Consider the following 23,940-nt stretch of genomic DNA (forward strand, 5'->3'; position numbering starts at 1 on the left):
GCAGCTTTGATTTTCCTCCTTGTGACTTTAGCTACACTCCCTGACAGATAACTGGAAGAGTCATGGGTGCAGAGGAGAGGAAGAATGAATGAAGAGACAGAATAGATGGTCATCAACTACACAGCCTCAAGTCCACCCTTTCTTCAGACTGTCAAACATGCCAAGTGGGGAAAAACAGGAGAGACCATATTCCTTAAGCTCGTCACTTTTCACACATTCTTCCACGGATCTCTGTGATACAGACAGAAACATCACTCAGGCTCTTCACTCCATTTACACAAGAGCTCTTCAAATAGCTGAAAAAATCTATGATGTTTCCCCTAAAGTCTCTGGGTAAATTTCCTTTCCTAATTTCTCGGGGTCCAGATTCCTCATACTTAGTTTCTAGTTTGTTAAAGTTGCTCTTAGAGGATGCCCAAATGGAAAAGACAGGAGCTTGGCTCAGTTAAGTGTGACAATCATTTTCCTTGAATAATGTGTGTTTTTATAAATGCTGTCTAAGAGAATATTCTTCCTAGTGACCAAGAGGAATAAGTAACTATTTCTTTTAAATGCCCTCTACTCCTCAATAGGTCCATGTCTTTTCAATCTTAAAAAACTTTCACAACCGTTTGCATTAGTCTTGGCTAAAGGAAAGTCTTTCAGAAGTTATAGGCTTTCACCTCCCCATGGCTTTCTCCTGAAGAAAGGTAGCTTTGTACACTTAGAGCCTAGACCTCCTCACTTCTAAAACTCTACAATCTGGTCTTTGACTGAAACTATTTCTCTGAAATTGCTGACTCCAATACCAGTGATCTCTTAACTGCCAATCTAATAGCCTGCTCTTAATCCTTGTGCTTCTTGACCTCTACACAAAAGACTGACCTTGTCAGTCACCTTATTGTCTTTTCTCCAGGTGTTCATGATTACTGTTCCTCCATTCCCTTTGCTGACTCTTCATTTAAGTCACCCCCACTAACCCAAAGCTCTATCCTGGGCCCTCTTCTCCCTCTATACTACAATGCTTGCTCTTACCAGCTCCCAGCAGGTTGGATGATCATTATGTAGCTGATTCCCGAGCTCTATATCCTGACCTAATCTCACTCCACAACTCCTGCAATACTAGCCTTTTATACACTCTGAAGTGATTATCTTATAGGCATCTCAAATTCCACCAGTCCTAAACAGAACTCTATCTTTTGCCTCCAAAGTCTTCCCAGTTCCCTATTACTGTACCACTGACATCCTACTCACCCACCCTGCCCCTCTTCACTCCTCAATCTCCCTCACTCCACACATCCAACCTGTAACCTTCACAACATCTTGTGCATACAAGTCTCTCTATTTACAGCTACTACCTCTGTCTACAAAGGGCTTCATCAGCTCTGACCTGAAGCCTGTAATAGCCTTCTGATAGTCTCCCTGCCTTAACTCTCTTCTATTGTTTTTCCATTTCAACTATTCCTTTTCCTATTCCATTCATCTATCAAAATGATCTTTTTAAAGCACAAATCTGACCAAGATTCCACTAGGAAGGAATCTCCCAGGAAATATATTTAATTTGCAAACCTCATGCCTCTGCTTCTCACATCCAGTATCATAGACCTTTATAGCTAACCCAGTTGCCACTGGATGTATAAATGATTTTTGCATGTTGTTTATAAAGAACAAATGATCAGAGAAGTCTGAGGATGAGGACAGGATTACTAATGGAACCAGTCAGGGGAAGGGGTGTTAGAGTGTAGGAAATTAAGATAATAGTGGAGCTATTTAAAAAAAAAAAAAAAAAAAAAGGCTCACAATATTTTAAATAAATGAGTTCCACACTTGGAACTGGAAGGATTCTTAGAAGCATTTGAATCCAACCTCTCATCCAGCATTGGAATTCCCTCTTCAGGATCCCTGTATGACAGATGGCCATTCCATCTTGGCTGGAACATGTCTGTCAACAATTGGACATGGAGAGAGAAGAATTGCTTCTGGGCATGGCTCCGCCACATGCTATACCTTAGGCTCTGCAGCCTGTATTTCCTCATGTATAAAAATGAGGGAACTGGCCTCCCCCTTGATTTCCAAGGTCTCTTCCAACTGTAAAATCCATGATCTCTCAACTGAAGTAGAGAAAGATGAACTGTCCCAGATACTGAGGGACAATGCAGAAGGTGACAGAGTCAGAGCTAAAAGGACAACAGAGATGGGTCATTGAGTTCAAAGCCCTTCTCTTCATCTGCAGTGCTTATCTGCTGGTCCCATTAAACCACAAACACCATCAGTTGGAGTCTCAGTGTGGTGCAATATAAATAGCACTGGCCCTGGATTCAGGGCATGTGGGCTTCTAGCCTGCTTCTGAGACTTACAGCCTGTCCCACTCACCCTGGGGATTAAGGGACTTTACCTACAAAAGAAGGGGTTGGAGGAAGTGGTCTCTGGCATCCTTTCGTGCTCAAATCTGGAATCTCTGAGGGGCAGATTCATGTACCTTTTTCCATGTAAAAACCCCCAAACTGAACATAATAAACTAGATATTGCCTGACTATAGCAGAGTATGATGGAATTCTTGCTTTCCTAGAGAATCCAAGACAATCTCTCAAGGCTTCCAATTATTTTGGTGGAGCACTGTTGGACAGCACTGGTCACAAGAAACATCTTTTATCCACCCTCATCCTCCATCCCTGGCCAATGATGTCCTGACTTCTCGAGAAGGTTATAAAAGGATTAAAAAACCAACACCTGAAAATTTGTTGAAAACCGAGGGACACATGCCCTGAAAACCAAAAACTGGTATGTGTGGGGGGGGGCTGTTGTAGAGGGTGTGTGAGAGAAATACATGATTGATTACCTAGTCCTGCTGCAAAGAGTACTAATTTTATTTAATAAGGAAAACTGAGGAGGACCCTTTTCCTGTTTTTAATCCAGAACCAGAACCAAATCCCAAAATAGCAGCCTAAAAGCTCCAATGGACGTCCATCATCAGAGGCCTCTAAAGCAAAGAATGGATTGTTGAATTGGGGATGCTGACAAAAGGATTCCTTGGTCTAAATGATCTCTAAGGTCTATTTCAATAAAGACTTGGATTTGCGCTTCAGAAACAACTGTGTTCTCCCTTCCACACACTGAGCCTTCAGCTATCAAAAGTCTCACTGTGGGCCCTTTTCCCACAAGCTATTTTCACTTCAGGATAAATATCTTCAACTCATACAAGTAAGTCTTCATAAGACTTCAACTGTCTTCAGCACTCTCCAATTCATCAATATGATTGGTCTTTCTTAAAATCTAGCACCCAAAGCAAAACACAATATTCTACATGGGGACAGATCAGTCAAGAATATGATGGGACCAGCAGCTCCCTAAAATACATTTTATACTAATCTGGTTCCTAATGCCATATGCTCTGAGAGTAGAATGGTGTAGAGAGCTAGTCTGGGGTCAGGAAGAACTAAATCCACCTCTGACATACTGATGTGAGCCAGTCACTTAATCTCTTGGTGTCCTGGGCAACTCTGAGACTATAAATTGCAGATCAGCTGCTAAATTGCACCAGTAAAAGGAAATTTCCTCACAAGGAAATCAGGATGGATAAGAATTAAAAAAAAAAAAAAAAAAAAAAAAAAGACAATCCAACTAACATTTATGCAATCTATCAACAAGCATCAGGGTTCAATTGTTGTACACAGAGATCTGCCTCCAGGACACATAGGACAGCAACAAGTAAATGGTCATAAAGCACCTGAACTAAATGATTTCTTCTTGCTAAGCTCAATCCCTGTATGTGGGCCTTCACCATATATACTCCCTTCTTCTCCAGCAGACTGAGCCCTCAAACATTCATCTTCTCTCTGCCCACTGGCTTCTCTCTACACCTTCAGCTAGACCCAAACCTCCCCTTCTCAAGATAACTCCTCACAGCCTCCACTTCTGACTCACTCCTGAGGCCTTTGCAATACAGCTTCCAAACTTCTCTCTCAAGTGAAACGACTCTCTCAAAAAAAACCAGTTATCATTAACTTCCCCAAACCCTCCCTTTTCCTAAACCTCCCAATTCTGTCCATCGTCATCCTTTCCATATCCCAAGTATACAATTTCAGAATTATTCCAGACTGTTCCTTTACCTTACAAATCCAGTTGCCAGATCTTGCTCTTTGTCCTTTCATTACACCTCTTTTATCCAACCTCTTTTCTCCCCTCATAGCTACCACCTTACTTTAGACCATCACAACAACTAGATTATTATTACAACAGCCTCCTAATTGTCTCCCTCCCATTCTACACACTGGTGGCACAGTACTTTCCCTTAAGCACAGATCTAACTATGTGACTTCCATGTTGAACCAACTTCTATGGCTTCTAGGATAAACTATAAACTCCTCTATTTAGCTTTTAAAAAACTGATACAATCTGACAGAACAATGGGCATTACTCCTAAACTTAATAAAATGTTTGAGTCAATTTCTCCAATTATAAAAGATGTCTGACTCTTTAAAAAGTATTTGTTTATAAGAAACAAGTATCAGAGGGTACAGGAAAGTCTGTGACTCTAGAAAGCCTTTCAGACTTTCCAAGGGTTAGGTTTAATAGATGGCAATATTCCTGAAATTGCTCCTACTCCACCTTGGCATTTAACGCCTTATTCATAAAATTTAGTGCATACTTTTCTCCTGACACTTAGCACTAGGGATTTTAAAAAATGTATTCCAAAAAAGCAATAAATAACATTTATTTTTAGAGGCACATTAACAAGCTGAAGAACATTCAGAGAAATGGAAGCAGAAGGCAGGCAAAAGTATACCAGTGAACTGAAGATGTCTACCCTAGAGAAAATAAGGACTTGGGAACTCTCTCTCTCATACCCATACACAGCCAACATATTAATTAAGCACCTACGATGTACTGTACTCTCTATAAGTATATAAAGGTCTATCCTGTGGAACAGGATTCCAGTTTGTTCTGCTCAGCCCTCCATGGGCAAGACTAAGAATAATGGGAAGAAACTGATTAAGGATGATGTTTAAGGAAAAACTTCCTGATGATTAAAGTTATCCCAAAGTATAATGAACTACTTCAAGTAGTTCTCCATAACTGGAAATTCAAGCAGACTTGCTGTTGGGTATGTTGCAGGGGAAGGTTTATGCTCTGGGCTGGGACTGGGCTTGGTCATCTTTGAGAACCTTTCTCTGACACCTCTGCTAGCTCCAATTCTCTAACCATCTCTTCTCCCTATGGTTTCACCTTGTAGGTGGAGAGAGGGGATGAAATCATGAGAGGAAAAACATTCTCAAGTCCTACAGGCATGGGGCCCTTGTAATGACCAAATCATCTAAGCACTTTTACCAGGACATTCCTTGCCATCTGTCCTTTTCTGGCCAAAGATATAGCTGAAGCATACCTACCTGCCAGAGCAAGAAGTCACTCAGCCTCACTTCCCCAGAAGTCCGAATCAGGATGTCAGGATTGGGGGAGTTGTTGGTGTAGAGACACTTATCGAGTAGAGACTCTGACAAATCACTGAGTCAGGGAAAACAGAAGCATATTCAGTAGTAAAGTGACCAGCCCTCCCAGATTTGGTGATAGATGTTCATTGCTTCCCTATCACGCACTCTAAGTAACACCCAAGAAGAAAAAAAATCTACATCTTTATTGACTGTATAGCATGAAACTCTTCAACCAAGGAAAGCTATTATTTGAAAGGTTTCAATTAGTAGATTCCAACATTTAGCCACTCTTGTTCCCAGAATTATTTTGGCTTCTCTATTTCCAGAAATAAAAATAAGAAATGGAGTTTTGCTGATGTTATTATTTTTTGGGAGATTCAGAGACAAAAGTCAAAAGATCTTTATCTATTAATGGTGGCATAATTGTCTCAATCTCCCTCTCCTCTATTTTGAGGGAAGGGAACATCCATTAATTAAAAACCCACTATAAGACATGTAGTGTGCTAAGCACTTAATAATTATTATTTCATTTGTTCCTCAAAACAACTCTGGGAGGTAGGGCTATTTTTATCCTTGTTTTACAGTTGAGGAAACTCAGGCAAACAAGTATTAGGTGACTCGCCCAGTGTCACAGCTATAAAGTGTCTGAGACTGGATTTGAGACTCAGGTCTTCAGACCCAGTTCTCTATCCCATGCCATGAGCTATGCTTGATAAACCTTGGATTCAGTTGATAGCTCCTGGAGAGGGTCTTTGAAGCAGAGCCAGCCAGGAGTCTTGGATGGAGTCCTAACATTTACCTGTTAACCACTGTGGGCTTCCTTGCCTCCTTCTGCTTTCTCATTTGTCAAATGGGGATAATCACTGACATGCGATATCCCTCACAGCCCTGGGAATGGAAGTGCATTAAATACTATTTATATACTGCTTTATAAAAGAGCTACTATTGTTGGCACTTGGGAGATAAACAGAAAAATGAAGGCTGCCACTGAAGAGGGTCACTGCAGCAGGGGCTGGGGTATGTTATCAATCTATCCCCGCAACAAGCGCTGATACAGAGACCTGGCTGGGGAGCCTGCAGGCTTGTGACCTCAGGCACAGCACTTTCCTGGCTTGGCTTCATCTGCAAGACAGGAAAACTTAACGCCTTCCGACTTGCTGACTGCAGATCAGAGGCAGAGAGTTAAAAACTCAGCCCAAACTAATTTTATGAAGCCAAGAAGATGGAGAAAAGGCAGAGACTCACCTGAGCTCTCCCAAATTCCCCTCCAGACAATTTAAAATAATGCCTCAAAATTAATTTTGGAGAATCCACAAAAGGACGGGATGGAACTATTTTCCAGGGCAAGAAAGTCATCAGGAAAGATCTGTCCCACTGGAGTGAGAATGGAGTGTGGTTCAATGCAAGGCCTGTCCCAGCAAGCCAGCAGCAGGCCTTGAGGACAACTCCATTGGGAGATCTCGGCCCACAGATGGCAAGGTGGGGCCGGATGACAGTAAGGTTGCAGGGGACCCTTTATTGGCAGTGGGTGAGGAATTCTGCATTGCCTATAGGTGGATTCAGGTCCTTGGCCTAGGTCCTAGTTCCAGGGGGACAGAAGTACTAGCAGACTAAAACTTGCAGCCACAGGGATGGGGGGGGGGGGGACCCCATTCACAGTTCTAGTCTTTCACATATCAGAGCATAGAACATAAGCACGTCTCCTAGATCATATCATACCACCTCGGAAAAACGGAAACTTAAATCTCCAGAACTGGCTATGGAAAGAAGTGCACAAAAAAAGTCCTGAAGCTTAGGAATGTTGCCTCCTCAATCCTGGCAGCAGAGCCCCACTTTAAAGTTAAAAATCAAGAAACAGATGGAGAAAATAAGCAAAAAAAAAAACAAACAAACAAACAAAAAAAAAAACCAAAAAACCAAGGAAAGAATCTAACCATAGAAGGTTACAGTGGTAAAAAGGAAGATCAAAACATAAATTCTGACCACAAATTCAACCTAGCTACATAATATGTCTTTTACCATTTGGCCTATTCTATTTTTTTAAGATGTTATTTTCTTCAGTATTTTTTGGTGCTTCCTTTACCAAACTACTATTATTTCCCCCCCATTATCTTCTTGCTTCACTCGAATTTCTTTTTCCAATTTTTCCTTCACCTTTCTCATTAGATTTTTAAAATCCTTTTTGACCTCTTCTAGGCATTCTTTTTGGGCCTAAGACCAATTCATATTTTTTGAGAAAGAAAAAAGAAGAGGAATGAACTGAATATAATAGGACATTTAAAAAATATAAAATTAAATGTTGGGAAAGAAGGATGCAGTGGGAGAAGGAGGAAAGGAGAAATAGAGTAAGGTAAAATTATCTTACATAAAAGGCACCAAAAGAAAATGAAGGGGAAGATGGGTGAGGTAAGGGAGGAGTCCTTGAATCTTACTCTCATTGGAATTGACTCAGAGAGTAACATACAGATCCAGTTGGATACAGAAATTTATCTTACCCAACAGGAATGTCTGAGGTGAGAGGGATAGGAGACTGTTGGAAGGGCAGTTAGATTGGGAGAGACAGGGATTTCTTTTGGGGATTGAACTTTTAGGGATGGATAGAATGAAAGGAAAAAGACAGTGGGATAAACGGGAGAAATTGGATAGAGAGATACAGAGTAATCATAATTGTGAAAGATTTTTACAGCAAGTTTATTTTTAAAATATACAGAGAACTAAGTCAAATTAATAACAACACAAGTTGTTCCTCAACTGATAAATGATCAAAGGATAACAATCACAATTTTCAGACAAATTAATCAAAGGTATCTATAATCATATGAAAAAATACTCTAAATCACTATTGATTAGTGAAATGCAAATTAAAACAACTCTGAGATACCACCTCATACCTATCATATTGATTAATATGATAGAAAAGGAAAATGACAAATGTTGGAGGGAATATGGGGAAATGGGGATACTGTGGAGAATGACTATACAAGTTGTGGTATATGATTGTGATAAAATACTACTGTATTATAAGAAATGACAAGCAGAATGCTCTCAGAAAAACCTAAAATGAATTAGATGAATTGATGCAGAATGAAATGAGCAGAACCAGGAAAGCATTATTCACAGTGACAGCAATAATGATGATATGTGATGATAATGTGAATGGCTTAGCTATTCTCAGATCCAAGACAATCCAAAGGACTTATGAAAAATGCTGTCCATCTTCAGATGGAGTCTGAATATGGATCAAAGCATACTTTTAAAAGCCTTTTTGTTTGTTTTTTTTCCTACAACACAACTAATATGGAAATATATTTTGCATGACTATGCATGTATAGCATATCAAATTGCTTGCTACTCCAGGAAGGAGGCTGGGAGGGAAGGAAGAAGGTACAGAGAGAATTTCAAACTCAAAATAAAAAAAATGTTAAAAATTCTTTTGACATATAATTGGGAAAAGATAAAACATTAAACAACAAAATAGCTGTAGGAAAAAGGGAAAAACATAAGCAGTGAAATACTCAGAATAATGGGATCCCATCAACTCCACAAGGAAATAGAAAATTCTAGAAATCGAAAATGTTTCATTCTTTCTGCTTTGAATATTAATAAAGTGGTCTCTTAGTAAAAACATGACTTTTGTACTCTGTATTACTTAGAACCTAATCATCTGGAGATTAACTTGAACAGCTGAGTTTAGGACTGAAATGTTCAGACACTGGTAAGTCCTGGATCCAATCTGTCACTCTCTTTATATCACTAGACCTATCTCTGTGGACTACTAACTGCTAAAACATGACATACCTTGGAGCCAGGAGGACACGAGTTCAAATCTTGCCTCAGACACTTTACACTTACTAGATGTGTGATCCTGGGCAATTTTCTTAAGTGCAATTACTTTGCAAAAAAAAAAAAAAAAAGAAAGAAAGAAAAAGAAAAAGAAACAAAAACCAAAACAAAACACAGAAGAGCCTGGGGCAGATAGTCTGAATTAGGGGAGGAAGAATAGTGGCCCACGTGCCAGGTGACTTGGGCACTTCATGCTCCATATGTTGTTTCCTCACCTACCAAACAGAGGATGAAACATGGCCTAGCAAAGACTGAGGGGCTTGGGAGGGGCCTGATCTGCATCAGAGCTCTAACTTGTCTTTGGAGAATGGGCAGGAAGCCTGGCAACCTCTCTGGCCCAACACATTCCCCCAGAAGCTTCCAGTTTCTGTTACAGGTTCAGCCTGTTCCTCCTTAAACAGCCTGGAGGGGATGGATGGACAATCAGGGATGATAGAAGTGGGCAGTGTTTTTCAATCTAAATGGCATTTACCCAAAGCAGACTCCCAGGAGCCTCTCTCCATGGGGTACAATGACTCCCAAGTGAACCCCAGAAAGTAGGAGGCAGCCTTTTCAACAAACCTCGCCTCTAGTGCAGGCGATTGAGGTTGCTGACTCTTCTCATCTCTGCTGGGTTTAAAGTGCCATTTCAGGGGCAGCTAGGTGGTACTGTGGATAGAGAACGAGTTCTGGAGTCAGGAGGACCCGAGTTAAAATCTGGCTTCAGACACTTAATACTTCCTAGCTGTGTGAAAAGTCACAACTCCAACTGCCTTGCCAAAACAACACAAAAATTTTTAAAAAATTAATGTTATCCTTTTCTTGTAGTTTGGGTAGCAGTGAGTTGGAGACAAGGAGATAAGGAAATCCTGAAGCAGGTGGTGGGTAAAGAAACCTTAGCCCAGAAGTGGGTCAGTGACTTCAAAGCTGGAGCCAAGCTGGGGATCACCCCAAAGCTGCTCTTGCAATGTCTCATTCTGCAAGCTGGTGGCCACCAGGTGCAGGGGCTAGCCTGGTGACAGAGGGCTGGCCAAAAGCAATGTCTACCCAAAGGGTGTATCCCCAACCCCAGATCCCCAGGATTACCTTGGGTCCAGTAAACCTTGCTCTACTCCCCATGCCATTTCTTTCACAGCATTGCTGATTTCATGTCGGGATGTGTAGGCAAAGCAGACATTCAGGAAGCACCTGTAAAGGAGACAAACCAAACTAAATCACTAAGAAGTCAGGGGAGGCGAGAAGTGGGGGTGGGGGAGAGCCTAACATACAGCAGTTCTCATCTGTAAAGGTCACTTGTCAGCTAGAAAAAACATTCATTCAAGTTCTTAAACTTTGTTCATTCCCCAGAGAAAATTTGGAGATCTCAAAATTCCAAACTAGATTTTAGCTGTCCCTGGGAACCTGGGAGGAGATCCAGTTGTGGTGGCTGAGGAGAGATTGGGAGAGCCAAAAAGGGGGTCTATGATGGCCAGAGCCCCTCTTCTTTTCTAGTTCATTTGGCTCTGCTCAAACTAGATCTTTGCTAAGGCTTCTGCAATGGTCACCACCCTCCCTGTAGGTCTGGGCTCAAAGGGAGCCAGCATCCAATGAGACTGGCACAGGGGAATGTGCAGGGTCCAGTGAAGCGTCCAACACAGTCATTCTTATAAAGACAGCCTAGTGTAGTGAACAGATCACTGAACTAGGAGTTCAGAGAAACTAAGACTGCTTTCTTTTTGTAGCCTTTTTGTTACTTCACCCATAATGTGATTAGATTTCGAAACGGCCTTTTTTAACAATGATTCTATGACCTTGCATAACTTTTAATCCTAAGATTGTACCTGCTCCCCACACCTGGTCACCAGGTCACTGACCCTACTTTAGGTCAATATGGTCTCTGGGAATTGGGAAGTCAAACCTTATGCAAAAGAAAGCCAAACAAATCACTTTTTGATTATCTAAATGCCATTCCCTTCTAAATCTGGGGTTATTTGACTTTTTCTACATTAGATCAAGCTCCTCCATGATGGCCTATCACACATCGCTTATAATACTTGTTCTGAGGCTTCTCATGAAAGAGTAGATTGCGCCATAGGCTTGGAATCTCCAGGACCCCAGTTCAAATCCTGTCTCTCATGCTTCCTACTTTTGTGACCCTGGGCAGTGTTGCCGAAACTCCTCTACTCAGCTGCCTCATTTGTAAAATGAGGATAGTAATCCTCCCTGGGTGGTTATGAGGATCAAATAAAAATGTGTGTAAGATGCTTTATAAACGTAAGGGAGCTATATAAATGCTATTGTTATTCTTCTTGATATTGCTCTGTGTTTCAACCTTGTTTGATTTGTATGTATATCCACACACACTTGAGGTGAACACTGACTACTTTGTGTGGTGATTTTTGCCTCCTCCTACATATTTCTAAAGAGAATGGTTGTATTCCAAGCAATCATCAACAGGACTAGTGTGAGAAATAGATTTCAAGTAGAAGCAGTCTTGGGAATAGAGACTCCTATCCTTCCACCTTCCTTTTCTCACAATGAGAGTTTTTGAGCACAATGAGAATAGGACATATTATAAAATGTGAACCCAGCTGTCCTCTTCTCATTCCCTAGACAGACAGACAGACAGGGGGCTCCAAATAATTCAAATCAGTAGAAACCTGTCTGCCCATAACCTTAGGGGGACATGGACAGGCTGACTGGGAGCTGGGCTCCTCACTTGTTGTAGTTTCGGGTGGCTTGAACAGCTTTGGCAATCAGCTCTTGGAGGTCAAGGGGCAAGAGCTGAAGATCACCCAGGACTCGGATACACACCCCATGCTTCTCCAGCTTCTCCCTGTGCAGAAATCAAGCCATAAAAATTTATGAAGCAATTAATAGGTACAAGCATTATGCTAACTAATCACTATAAATACAAAAGCAAAACCAGCTCCTGCCCTCCAAGATCGCCCTTTCTGATACAGAAGGCATGGATCCGTATTAGTCCTTGTAAAAGCCCCTGGTAGAGAAAAACCTGCTATCTGTTACTGTTCCCCCTGCCCCTGTGGGGAGTGATGCCTTTTGCACATTGAATGAAAATTGCCAGAGTGGGCTATGTATTCACACATGCGGTACTACACATCCATACACATCCTTGTCGCTAGACTAAGGTCTCCATCAAAGCGCAGAAACTATGAGCTCTGGGTTATCAATGCTTCTGCCCTGGCAGAGCTTTGCACACAGTAGACGCTCTACCTCCTCTCCCAATTCTCTGATCAAACCTTCTCTTCTTCTTAGACAATCCCCTGCTGCGCGATGATTTGGGTAAACTTTTTCCCCCTCTCTGGGCCTCTGTCATTGTTCTCTCTCCAAGCTCTGCAGTCCCCAGGAGAATGGCCAATCCCAGAGAGCAGAACTCTCTTTCCATTTCATATCTGTGTCCCTAGGGGACAGGGCCGTGCCTCTGCACCCAGCAGAAACTGCATAGATGCCTGCAGGATTGAGACTGCAAGCTCCTCAAGAGTAGAAATCACATCAGGCTACTTTCAAACTTTCTCGCTGATCTGGACCTTCGGCTCCCACGCACAGCGGGGAAGAAGAGCACATGGGGCCGAAGAGCACATGGGGCCAGAGGGTTAGGGGCACCTGTTCTCACAGAAGACCACCACCAGGAACCAGGCTCTCTACCTTCCCAAAGTGCAGTGGAATAAATGGAGATCTGGTTTCAAGTCCCACCCCCGCCATTAACTAGTTATGTGACTTTTGGCACACTAAGCCTCAGCTTCCTTATCTATTAAATGGACAGAATATTTATAAAATAGGATCAAATAAGAATAAAAACAAGATCAAATGAAAGAATTCAAGAGAGTCCTTTGCAAACCATAAAGCACTTTTAAGTCAAGTACTTTTATTATAACCTAAAAAGCATTTCTCAAAGGATGAAGGTAGACCCAAAAACCTTGGGTATACCATAAAACCCTTTTTTATGTTTCCCTCACCTTAAGTACCACGGAACATAAACACAAGCAAAAGCACCAGACAACCTTTTTGCTGGAAGATGGATAAGTTTCAGATGAAGAAATTTTGCACCTTTTATAAAATGATTTCCTAACATCACTCTTGTTAAGGGTGGCCAATTAGATCAAGGTCAAGGATTAGAAATGATACATCATTTACAAAAGGTCAAATAAATAAAAATGGTTTGGTTTTAGCAGTGGTAGTGGTGAATGCATCTCTAAAATGGTCACTTTTATGAAAATGCTTTTCTATCTCCATTTCTAGGTGGTTGAAGGATCCTTATATTGTATTTATACCATTTTAGGTTGTTAAAAGGATAGAATACTACTTTCAATCAACATCAATATAATTTATAACTAATTTTAAAAATACTTACAATAGCTAGACATGAAACTCTGAAGAACTTCTCTCTGGATAGCAACTCTGAAAACATTTTTTATTCATTTATTTCAAGACTAGGGAACACCCAGCACACGGGCTGTATAAGGCCTTGTGAAATCATTTGCTGAGGTGATGTATGAGCTGAAAGCTAGGTGCAACAATCTCTCACTGCTTTAGTTCTATAAGCTGATAATTTTGTATGGCCTGCAAATGATGTCTGAATTATCCAAATGGCCCTTGGCAGATTTATTTATTTTTTATTTCAGTGTCACCTGGCCACTGGATTACTGGGTGAGCCAAAAGAGGCCAAAGTAGCAGAGGCAGTTTTCTTTAAAGTTTGTTTTACGGAGCCTCCTTCTTGGATCTGCCTCAGCTAGAAGCCGCAAACGTTCTGGGCACTCATTCTTCCTGCTTGCCTCCTACTGGCCAGTGAAGTTCCAAGCCTCAGAGTCAACCATTCATGCCTGAGTTACTTTCCTCAAAAGTGAAAGAGAAAGGGATCATTCAAGGCTTCTCCCATACTCTCTCCCTGGACCAAACTTTTTATCAAACTGAACTGTCATTACCAAGCTTGTTGTGTGCACCAATTCCCCATAAATTGAGCCTTGGGGTCTTATGCCCATCCCAGGAGGACTCAGGATGAGTGCACAAGATCTCACACATACTCTCTAGGAACCTGAGGGATACATGGAATATCCTCCCTCCCCCCTGAATGACATCTTACTGTTCTTCCATCAATCGACTAAATTTCTGCCTGGCCAGCTCCATTAGCCCATCCACCTCATTCTTTGAGCGTTTGAAGTTCTCAATGCTGAAGGCATAGACAGTCACCTCTCGGATGCCCAGGTTCAAACACCAGCGCAGGGTCTAAGAAGGGAGAAAGGGAAAGTGCTAGGGACCCTGGGATGGGAGGTTAGAAAATAGACACTCCACATCCTGCCTCATAGTTAAGTGGGATAGAACCTGTGAAGATTACAGAGATGACCACCAAAAAAAAAAAAAAAAAAAAAAAAAAAAAAATCCATCTAAACGACAGGATTCTGGTCTTTGGATCCCTCATTAACTTGCTATGTAACTGTAGGTAAATCATTTAACCTCTGTAGAACAGAGAAAGTGATTTCAGTCTCACAATTATTGAGGAATGATATTAAAATACAAGAAATAATGATCTACAGCATCATTAACTATTATGATTCTGGCAGAGAGAAAAGGATCACCCAGTTAAAAACTGCTCTATATCTGACTCTATACTCTGTACTATATATACTATACTACTATACTATACTATACTATATACTACTATACTATATATATAGTCAGAGTCAGTAACTACTTTATATCTGAGAATAAAGCTAGTATCAGAAGATAAAAAGATTAAAAATACTTGGAGGCTAAAAGGGATAACTTCCTCATGTCAACAGATGAGGGAACATAGCTTCCCCTAAACCAAAGCATCTCAAACTGATGCTGACTTTTAACACTCCAATGAAAACTGGACACACACCTTGTTCAGATCCAAAAGAATGGCAGCCACTCTGGGAAGTACCCCATAAGTGCTTTGCAATAAAAGACAAAACTGAATCTCTTTAAAGTCAGGCAGAAGCTGACGTCAAACAAAACTCCAGGAGTTTTAGGAATAAGCTCTCTGCTTCCTCATTTAAGAATAAATCAAGAAAATTCAGGTTTTTATTGTGATGGTCTTCACTGAGGGAGGAAGGCAGACAAGCTGGCTGGCTGGGATTCTTGCCAGCATCCAGGGAGACTGACTCACCTAACAATTTCTATTTACATAATCCTAAGCAAGAATCCTTCATTCGACAGCTAGAGGCTGCTGGTGGCATAGTGAATAAAGCACCAAGGTCCCAGGGGGACCCGAGTTCAAATCTAGCCTTTGACACTTACTAGGTATGGGACCCTAGCCTAACCTGTGCCTTCCTCAGTCTCCTTATCTTTAAAATGGAGGAAGGAGATCCTAATGGAAACTCCCTCACAAGATTGCTGTGAGGATCAGATGAGATAATTTCTGCAAAGTGCCGAGCACAAGGTCTGGCATCAGGCACCCAGGCAGCAGTCCTTTCCCCTCCCACCTATACCTGGGCAGAGAAGCCCCTGCAACAAAGACTAAGTAACCCCAAAGACTAAGGGGCCTAAGGACTAAGGTCAAACAGTCTGATGTGAACCTTGGTGTACACAAGCATTGCCCGGGGCACTGCCTCCCACCTCAGCCAATTTATTGAAGCCCTGCGTATGGCCCTCCTGGCGTTCCACCTGGCACTTCTGGGCGTAGCGGCGGTTTCCGTCCATGATGAATGCAATGTGCTTTGGCATCGGGCCTGCCTATGGGGGCAAGAGAGACATCATGTGCAGGCCTGTGGCAAGAGAGAAGCTGGGAGGGAGGAAGATGCTCATTCCCAAGCTAACAGGGACCAGGCGGTATGAAAGCCTAAGAATCCAGACCGCTCCCACCTCCTCCCAGCTGCCAGAGTGCCCATGAAAGTGTTGTGGAAAAGTACTCCAGAGGAGAGGCAGGAAAACTAGTAACAGAAACTAGCCCCTCTTTCCCTTCTCATCAAAAAGTTAGCGTGACTCCATATTGCCCCCATGACCAATTTAGTAGAGTCTAAGCTCTGGAAGGGACTGTTTTCCATTTCATCTTGATATCCTAATTGCCTAATGTGGTGTCTTTTTTCATTTTAATTGTTCTTTTCTTTTATTTTTTTACATTTTGAGTTCCAAATTCTGTTGCTGCAGCCCCTCCCCCACTCACTGAAAAAGCCAGCTCTATAACAACATGAAGTCATGAACACAGAGCACGAACATCACTGACTGAAGAAATGATTCTTAGATTGTAATCTTGACTTCTCTTTTACCTGCTGGTGAGTCTGCAGCTGCTCTTCCCAGGTTATCTCAAGCCCAGCCTCCACCCACTTCTATGTATTGCCCTAACACCAGCCAAACCAATCTGTTTGCTGTCACTAACTACAGACATCCCCAAACTTTTCCAAAAAGTTTCCCCATTTCCTCAAGTGCCAAGGGCAGGAGCAGTAGGGAAGAAAGGGGAAAGAGTGGCGACAGTAACGTTAACAAACAGCATTGGTCATACATTTAGGGCCTGAAGGAAGCTTCACATCCAACCCCCTCATTTTACAAATAAGGAAACTGAGGTCCAGACCAGTTCTAGTTACCTTACCCAAGTCATACAGGGAATTAAGCGGCAGGGCAAGGATTAGAAGCCTAATCACCTGACTCTGCTATCCCTGCTGTCCTCATAACAAGAATAATCCAGATCTTATGGAGATTGGAATGAAAACAGCAACTGGCTTAAAGATCTATCTCCTAGATGCTGGAGAACGTTCTACCCTTGAGGTAGTCTTGCTAACAACAACACTAATAAAAAGGTACTACATATTGTATTCCTCATTAATGATAACTATTTCAAGAATTAATGAATTCAATGGCATGGTGACTTCCTCTAACAAAAACTGTTCTCAATTCTCTTTAGACCTTTAGGAGGCTGCTGAATGCATTAAAAAAAAAAAAAAAAAAAAAAAAAAGTTGTGGCTAAAACAACTTATGATCAAATTATGAGAAGTTTATCTGATCTCTGCTAGGCTGGTCTTTTAGCAGACTTTCTTGGTCAGCAGAAACTGGGCAAAGCTTCAATCCTGCTCTGATAAGTCACAGAAGAGCCTTACTGGAGGAACAAGAGATAACATAACCATTTAAGATGAGTAGTTCAAGTATTATTATTGTCAATTTATATAGAGAACAACCAAGGTTTGGCAAAGTTGCTTCTCTACCATTCTTCTTTCACCCCACATATCTGAAATCCTTTTAGGCCTATAGCAAATCATCTTTCACAAAGTGTCACTACCCATTCTTCCAACCTTTCCCCATTTTCATCATCAATAGCTTGTTTAACATGTCAGGTTAGTGTCGTTTTAGTTGTATGCTGTATTTTTCTCTTATGTCTATTCTTTCTTTAAGAAACTCAAAATAGGACTTCTTTAGGAAGGCTTCCAAGATGGAACCTTCTCTTTATCTTAACCATCCTTAAGTCACTTCTACAAGAACCAGCATTAGTGTTATATTCAAAATTAAATAAATTCAAACTGTGTTTGACTTGCTCAATAGAATTTAAAGAGCAAACTCAAGAAGTAGAATAAGCTGTAATTAGTATTAGCACTAAGTACACAATAAATGATTAGCTGTTTTATCCTTTCAATCAAGTCCTATTCCTGTAATTTCCTTAAGGCCATGTCAGTGACCCTGAGGCCCCACACCAAAATGGAGGAGCTTGAAGGATGGGCATGAGCACACAATGTATGTCTGTTCTCTGAGTGCTAACTACTGGGTCAAAGTGTATGCACAGTTTAATAATCCTTTGGGCATAGTTCTAAATTATTCTCAGAATGGCTGGATCATTTCACAACTCCACCAACAATGTGTTAATGTCCCAGTTTTCTCAACATTTATCTTTAACTTTTCTTGTCATTTTAGCCAATTTGAGAGGTGTGAATTGTTTTAATTTTCATTTCTCTAATCAATAGTGATTTAGAGACTTTTTTTCATATGACTATAGATACTTTAGTTTCTTCATCTGAAAATTTCTGAGACTCAGTGCTAGAGGGCTGGGCAAGCAAATGATAAAAGTTTTATCACAGAAATTCATGAAGATTTAAGATGTGGAAGAGTTGTATTCCACCTGGGTGAAAGAAGAACCAACATTAATTAAATTATTCAATATTTTAAAGTAACTTATTCATTAAAAGGTATTCAATATCTCAAGGTGCAAAATGGGAAGAAACTTCAAGGATATGAACAGAAATTTTCAGATTCACACTTTGACCCAGTAGTGCTACTAGTGGGTTGGGGTCCCAAGGAAATCATAAAAGAGAAAAAAGGACCTACATGTGCTAAAACATTTGTAGCAGCCACTACAAAAAGAGCTGGAAAATGAGTAGACGCCCATCAACTGGAAAATGGCTGGTTAAGTTATGGTATTTGAAAGTAATGGAATGTTATTGTTCTATAAAAAAAATGATGAACGAACTGATTTTAGAAAGATCTGGAAAAATTTACATGAGTCAGCATCAGCTGAGCAAAACAAGGAGAACCAGGAGTACACTGTACATAACAACGGCAAGAATATGCAGTGATCAAAGGACTTGGTTCTTCTCATTGGTTCAGTGATCCAAGATAATCCCAATAAACTTTGGATGGAAAACACCATCTGCATCCAAAGAGAGAACTTTGTAAACTGAATGTAAGTCAACACATGCTATACTCACTTTTCTTTTTTTCTCTTGTGGTTTTTCCCCTTTTGTTCTGATTTTTCTCTCCCAACATGATTTACAAGGAAATGTATTTAAAAATAAAAATAAATGTACAGAAGGAGGAGAAAAAGGGAAGAAACTAACTGCCTGAATCCTTGAGTCTGCCTCTGGGAACCAACAGTAGCTGGAATGCAAGGGGAAAACAGTCATTCTGAGAGCTGGGACCCTGGGCTTCTAATCTTGATCCTATTCATGCCCGAGATTAGTAGCCTATAGATTCATAGGAGAAAGAGGGAGAATCCATCTAATCAAAACACTGTTCAATTCTCCTCTGTTACAAACTCATCTTCCTGAGTTCAAATCTGGTCTCAGACCCTTACTGTGCGACTCTGGGCAAACCACTTCACCCTGCTTGCCTCAGTTTACTCATCTGTTAAATGAGCGGGAGAATAAAACAGCAACTCACTCCAGCATCTTTGCCAAGAAAATCTCAAAGGAGGTCATGAAGACTCAGACATGACTGGAAAGAACAATGTGCTTCCACAACCTTGCCCCAGAGCCTCTCTAAATTAACCTTTAGCTTCTTTCAAAGGTTTTGCCAACCAGAGGAATCTAAAGATACATTTGTAAAAACAAGAGCACAATAACAAAAACCAACAACCCCGGCTCCCAAGCCAAAAAGTCTGAGCTGAAGCCCTTGCGCCCCGTGCTGGGCTCAGCAAACGTCCTCAGAGACAAACTGTGGGGCTGGCAGAAGGCTGCTGAGGCTGCTGGAGGACGCCGTTTAGCCTGATGGCTTCACCTCCCCTAACACCGAGGCAAGGCTGAGCGCGAGGGGCTGGCCTCTGGCTGGGACACGGGCCCACGCTCCTTCTGCCTGGGAGGGAGCCTGGGCTGGGCGGCCACCCCGCCTCTCCCGCCTCCAGCACAGGGCAAGCTGCGGTGGCCGTGCCCCCGTGCTAAGGGCGCCGCCCGGGAGTCCTGCCCTGGGAAACGAGGCGACGCTCTCAGAGGAGCCTGGGGAGGCTCGCGACGCAGGGCGAGGGCACCGGCGGCTGAGGTGGAAGACTGCAGAACTCTCTCCGGTGAAATGGACAAAAAGAGGCTTGTTTTTGTCTGACTATGCGCATCTCTGACAAGAACCGCGCTTTTCTTTTTTGAGTCATGGGGGGAGGGTTAACTCCTGACCGAGAAACATTCAGCTAAAGTTAGTGCCGATAAATCCGCGTGCCCCCTGCTGAAGCTGGGGAGAACAGGCCCTTGCGGCGGCCCGGGCTTTTACCTTGATGATGTTGGCGCAGAACCGCTCCAGCAGAGAAAGCTCTCCTTCCCTGATCCACGACATGGCCTCGGTGCTTCAGGAAACCGGGCCGGGCTCTCCCGACACCGAGAAGCGCCTGGGACAAGGTGGCGCGTCACTAACGAGCCCCGGGGACACGAGGGAGTTCCGCCCGAGAGGGAGGGTCGCCTCGCGGGGTGGGCAGTGCGGGAGGGAATGCCGGGCCCTTTGCCCAGGGCAGGGGACACTCCTCGCTTGTGGGAGCCCGGATCGGAGGCCCCTCCGCCTGCTCGGTTCCCCCTCTTAAATGAGGGGAGGAGGGGTCTTCCGCCCTCCCTCACCTAAGAGTTTTCCTCTCACTCAACCTCCGACCCCCCGGAGCTTTCCTCCCTTTTGAAGTCTTCTCCTCCCCTTTGTTTTGTCTGAACGATCTCTTGTTTTCTTTTCTGTGTTCCGTCCTTCTTTCCTTTGTTCCTGGCCCACTTTAATCGGTTGGTCTCTTGCCGCTTTCCGGGGCTCCGGCGGGGACCTTCAGCGATCTCAGAGGGAGGCCGGTACTTACTAGGAGCGCGTCGCCGGAAGAATACGTCATCGCCGGCCGCCGGGACTCTCCCCCTCCTCCCCCGTCTGCCTTCGTGTCGCAATCTCGTAGCCTCCGGGAAAGAGCTTGAAGCTACGCATGCGCACGAGGAGGAGGCCGCCGCCTCTGATTGCTCGCTGTTTGGAGCGTACCACTGGGACTCGGACGGGAGGACGTTCCGCTGCCCGAGGACGAGACCACGTCCACTAGGAAGGGGAACTTGGGTCTGAGGCTGTCCCGATTCCTGGGGCAGGAGCTGGGAGAGCAGGGTTTTAGGGGGCTCCAGAAGCCGCGCCACGGGGGGGGGGGGGGGGCTGGGAGAGACCTGTGCCAAGATAAGGAATAAAGGGAAGGAACATGCGGGGAAAAGCCCACACACTGGAGGGAAGGAAACCAAGGAGATGGGACCTGGAAATGGAAGGGAAAGGAATGGAGGGGAAGGGGAAATGGAATGGGAACGGAAGGGGAATGGGAATGGACGGAATGGGAACGGAGGGGGGAATGGAGGGGAAAATGGGAATGGGGAATGGAAGGGGAAAGGAAGGAACGGAGGGAAAGGAAGGGGAAGGAGGAAGAAAGGAAGAAGGAAGGCTGGAAGGAAGGGGAAAGGAAATGGAAGGAAGGGGGAATGGGGAGGAATGGAAGTGGGAAGGGGAAGGAATGGGAGGGGGAATGGAGGGGAATGGGAAATGGGAAGGGGGAAGGAGGGAAGGGACGGGAATGGACCGGGGAAAGGGATGGGGGAAGGGAGGGGGAATGGGGAGGGGGAAGGAAGGGGAATGGGAACGGGAAACGGGAAGGGACGCGGGAATTGGAAAGGGAGCGGGAAGGGAGGGGAAGGAGGGAACTGGGAGGGAGGGGAATTGGGAGGGGAAAGGAGGAAAGGACAAGGGAAAGGGAGGGGAAGGATTGGGAATGGGTAAGGGTTGGGAAAAGGATCGGGGGGGAGAAAAGGAAGGGCCTCCCCAATGAATGGGGACTGCGATTAAATTGGAATGGGAAGGGAATAAAGAGGGAAAATTGGAGAAGGAAGAGGGAAAGACGTTGGGAAAAGTCAAAGTTTGATTGGAAAAAACTGGGACGGGGAAGGATGGGAAAAAATGGAGGGGAATTACCGAAAGGTCATTTCAGGAACCGGGGAAACGGGGAACGGATCGGGAACGGGGGGGGCAACGGACGCCGGGAACCTGCCAAAGGACCAACTTGACGGAAGGGGACTGCGGGAATCCCGGGGAGGGATATAGAAGAAAAATGACTATCGAATTTTGCAGCAGGTTGTTGTTTTAAAAACTTGAGAATGATACCCACCGGGGAGGGAAAGGGAAAGTTTGGTAAGGGGTAAAGATTTAGGAAAATATACGTTTTAATACAAAGGATTTCAAAAGGTTGGGAGCTTAAGGAATAGGTGGGGCCCAAGGTATTGCATGCAAAGACTTAAATTTTAATTTAAGTGGCCTTTTCAACGATATCTAAATATTTGACCTGAAGAGGAAAATGCACCAGGAAGGCTGAAATAGTCAGCCAAACATTGGCTATCACAATTTTTCTGGGTCCGGTGTATTTGAAAGGAATTTTTTTGAAATTTTTAAATATTTATAAGACCTGGGAACGGGGATCTGACCTAAGGGGTGGGGTGGGAAAGGGGAATTAACCAAAGGATTCCAAATGGTGTTTGTTTTGTGGGTGTATTGGGCTTATAACCAAATCAAAGAAGCCTGTATTGGGGAAAATTTTGAACACCTTTGATCGAAGTGGAAATGAAATCTTAATTATTTGGAAAATTTTAAATTGGGGAAAAAAAAAAAAAAAGCCCCAGCTAGAAAAGTCCTTAGACCAAAGTGTCAGAATGGAGAGGGCTTTAGAATGTGTGATGTCAGATCAGGAAGGAGCCCCCTTAGAATACAGAATAACAGTTGAAATAAAGTAATTCAAGGCAATTCCAATAGACTTGTGAAGGAGAGAGCCACCTTCCTCTAGAAAGAGGACTGAGGGAACTAAATATGGATCACAACATAGTATTTTCACCATTTTTGTTGTTTCTTGCTTAGTTTTTTTTTTCTTTCCCATTTCCCCCCCTTTTTAGTCTGGTTTTTCTTGTGCAACATAATAAATGTGGAAATAGGGAAAAAAAAGAAAGAATAACAGTTGAGAGGGCCCTTACAACATGGAATGAGGGAGCTTGAAAGCGCCTTAGAAACAGAGGGAAACAAGTATTGATTAAGTGCCTACTATGTACTGGATCTTCCTAATTCCCGAGCTAGAAGTGATTTTCCATAGAGAGAGTTAAGTGGCACAGTAGTTAAGAGTGCTAGGCCTGGAGTTAGGAAAGATAAGAGTTCCACCTTAAGACACTTAATAGCTGTATAATTAACACTTGACAAATTACTTAACTACTGCTTGTCTTAATTTCTTCATCTGTAAAAACAAGTATAATAATAGTACCCACCTTCCAAAGTAGTAGTGAGAATCAAGTGCTTAATAAATGCTTGTTTCTTCCCTTCCTCTTCTTAGAACATAGAATGTTAGCTACCTCCCATGTTAGATTAAGGGTTAGAATTGATTTTTTAATTTCAGTAAGAAAATGACTCAAAAGGAACAACAGCAGGTGGGTCATTAGATTCGTTGTTATTTTTTTATTAGGTTTGTTTTTAATCAGAGGTTTGGAGACACCAGAATCATAGACTGATCAGAGCAAGAAAGATGCTTAAAAGAATATTCTTGCTTCTTTTACAGAGCCAAGATCATAAGGGATAAATGACTTACTCTTACTTAGAATCATCCTCCAAGTTTATGTCTGGTTTGGGGCTAGAACCTCAAAGTTCTACAAACAGGTGCAGTCATCTTTCCAATAGACAGGTCACAGGTTCTAAGAACAATGACTTTCAAGTTTTAATTAATTCAAGAAAAGAGGAAAAAGTGGATTCAAATAAATATCCACGTCATTTATGTGCTTTTATAGACAATCAGAGTCTGATAGTAGAAGTTTAAAGAATGCCTTCATTTAAAAAATTACTTCATATAATCTCCCTCATCAGTCCATCAAAATTATAGGAAAACCATTTTGAGCAAGTCTGTCAATGTTTTTTTTTGAACATTTTAATAACTTTCAATATAATTCATTTCCTTTGTAATTCCACATATTTTATATGTTTAAAAACAGTATTCTGAAAAGCCTTGCCACATTTGCTGAAGGATTCCTTGACATGACATCTTTAAATA

The 23,940-nt window shown here is 42.6% G+C and overlaps 1 protein-coding gene across 4 annotated transcripts in view; it reads right to left on the minus strand.

The window, feature by feature from the left end:
• The window catches only part of DHDDS (dehydrodolichyl diphosphate synthase subunit), a 29,832-nt gene extending 9,082 nt beyond the window's left edge, over nt 1-20,750 (minus strand). For 2 of the 4 annotated variants that reach the window (XM_031962519.1, XM_031962520.1), the window contains exons 1-6: nt 20,145-20,259; nt 15,807-15,923; nt 14,311-14,453; nt 11,929-12,045; nt 10,317-10,418; nt 5,367-5,481 (exon numbers count right to left, since the gene is read on the minus strand). In XM_031962519.1, coding sequence (XP_031818379.1) covers nt 5,367-5,481; nt 10,317-10,418; nt 11,929-12,045; nt 14,311-14,453; nt 15,807-15,923; nt 20,145-20,207 — 657 coding nt within the window. In that variant the 5' untranslated portion in view covers nt 20,208-20,259. Of the gene's footprint in view, nt 1-5,366; nt 5,482-10,316; nt 10,419-11,928; nt 12,046-14,310; nt 14,454-15,806; nt 15,924-20,144; nt 20,260-20,703 lie in introns of those variants that run through there. The other 2 variants (XM_031962518.1, XM_031962521.1) reach the window with 2 other exon arrangements.
• Nucleotides 20,751-23,940: the final 3,190 nt, after the last annotated feature.

This window comes from Sarcophilus harrisii, chromosome 3 (genome assembly GCF_902635505.1).
Source record: "Sarcophilus harrisii chromosome 3, mSarHar1.11, whole genome shotgun sequence".
In the NCBI taxonomy this organism is placed as follows: domain Eukaryota; kingdom Metazoa; phylum Chordata; class Mammalia; order Dasyuromorphia; family Dasyuridae; genus Sarcophilus; species Sarcophilus harrisii.